Below are 2,039 nucleotides of genomic sequence, written 5' to 3' on the forward strand. Positions count from 1 at the left end.
GAAATAAAATAATAAAAATGTCAGGTCGAAACCAAAAATGTTTTTTTATTTTTTTCACTTTTTTTTTAAATTTTATTTATTTTTTAAAAAAACTTTTTAATATTTATTTTAATTTTTTTATTCATTTTTTATGAAATATTTCTATTTTTTACTTCACTTTTAGGGGCTTCGGGGAAATATTGGGGGTCTAAACACACCTCTGATATTTACCTTTTAAAATTGAAATACTCATCTGATTCTCTCTTATGTGACATCAAATCATCACCTTCTGCGTTCCGGTCCACATCAAAGGAGATCCATGAGGGGAGGGATTTCCACCGATCGTCATAGTGATAGCCGACGTGTGACAAAGAAGCGGTCACAGATCGGTTCAGTAAATCGAGAAGTGAGCAGAAACATGCCGCCGATCCGCTCACTTCCCTGCAGTGAGCGCTGACTGTCAGTCACGGCTCCTTGCAGGGATTCCCCCTCTCCCCGCTCCGACACTCCAGCGCTGACTGGCGGAACGGACGGGGGCGGGCACAGCTGGCTCTGCCTCTAGATAGGCGGAGCCAGCTGTCACTCACGCCGCTGGGCGGATCCAGGCAGAATTGTCAGGATCCGTCCCGGCTGCGGTGGTCTCAGTATATAGCGGGCAATAGCTCGCCATATACTGAGCTCTGGGTCACTGGAGGAGGTTAGCATATGTCCCCCTGTGACCCTAAAGAGAACTATGGGGGAAAACACTTACCCCACCCATACGTCTCCTTTAAGTGATGTCACTATCTCTGCCTTGCTGCAGTATTAGGAGATCTCTGTCCCGAGTTCCGTCCTCTTACCTCGGTCTCGGGGCGCGGGATAAATACGGGCGGCCTCATCTGCAGCGTCAGATCTAAGAAGTCCCACTCTCCGATAATGTACTGAACGGGGACCCTGCAACGGGAGAGACGTCAGGCAGCCGGAGGAATGACAATCAGGTACGACATGGAGTCAGTCCACCGCCGCTCAGGCCGCTGCAAAACTTTATTCCCGTCGTGTAACAGGGACAGACCCTGAGGAATGGACGGCTGCACCGCCGGCCGAGGCTACACACACACATCGCCCTCCGGGGCCTAATATTGCGCAGGGCGTTGTAAAGTGACAGATGATGATGTAACGACTGCGAGGCCACTTTAGCATGCCCTAAGCACACTCCATGCAGATTTATTCATTAAGTCGTTCCTACCATTAACAGATACGGTCTCCCTTCTGCAATGGAAACGCCAGCCGCGGCTCGCTCTCTTTTGGAACGCGGCTCGGTGCAGATAACACCCTCTATGTGAGACCGGTGAACGCTGTGCCCGCTCCTTCCCCGGCCACCGATTGCGTAACTTCCCCGTTGTAGTCACATTCTAACAGAACAGCGTCATTGCGTCAGTGGGAGGACCTTGGTGACTCAGACTACGGGTCTGCCCCGCCCACTCTAACTGCCTAATTTGATTGACAGGCCAGGTGACTCCTGGTCTGCCTCGCCCACCATGACATCACACCTTGACTACAAGGCCAGGAGACTCCTGGTCTGCCCCGCCCACCATGACATCACACCTTGACTACAAGGCCAGGAGACTCCGGGTCTGCCCCGCCCACCATGACATCATACCTTGACTACAAGGCCAGGAGACTCCTGTTCTGCCCCGCCCACCATGACATCACACCTTGACTAAAAGGCCAGGAGACTCCTGCTCTGCCCCGCCCACATGGATGCCCATAGACAGCTATAATTCCAATGACATGATGGGAATTGTAGTTTGTTCCAGCGGTGCCGGAAGTGACGTCGGTGCTTCCGTTATACCGCCTCCGGGTACCCGGGCACAGCCGCACTTTCTGCTTCCAAATGATGACATCATCAACTTTATAAATTTACCTCTTCAGCCGTTCCTGCGCCATCTTCGCTATGTGCTCCAGCTGTCCCGCGGAGACCGGTAAGCGAGCCAGGCGCCGGGCCAGACCACGATACTGCAGGTAACAAAAACAAGAAGTGAAACACAGAAATGCAAAAGCTGTAATGAAACCATTTCCTC

At 51.5% G+C, this 2,039-nt stretch overlaps 1 protein-coding gene across 1 annotated transcript in view; it reads right to left on the reverse strand.

Annotated features, from left to right (window-relative positions):
* Positions 1 to 2,039, reverse strand: part of HEMK1 (HemK methyltransferase family member 1) — a 15,870-nt gene that overhangs the window by 12,296 nt on the left and 1,535 nt on the right. Inside the window, exons 3-4 of the mRNA XM_018572424.1 lie at positions 1,883 to 1,974; positions 819 to 912 (exon numbers count right to left, since the gene is read on the reverse strand). Of these exons, the coding sequence (XP_018427926.1) occupies positions 819 to 912; positions 1,883 to 1,974 (186 nt within the window). The remainder of the gene's footprint in view (positions 1 to 818; positions 913 to 1,882; positions 1,975 to 2,039) is intronic.

Source organism: Nanorana parkeri, unplaced genomic scaffold, assembly GCF_000935625.1.
Source record: "Nanorana parkeri isolate BGI_ZX_2015 unplaced genomic scaffold, ASM93562v1 scaffold2026, whole genome shotgun sequence".
Classification (NCBI taxonomy): domain Eukaryota; kingdom Metazoa; phylum Chordata; class Amphibia; order Anura; family Dicroglossidae; genus Nanorana; species Nanorana parkeri.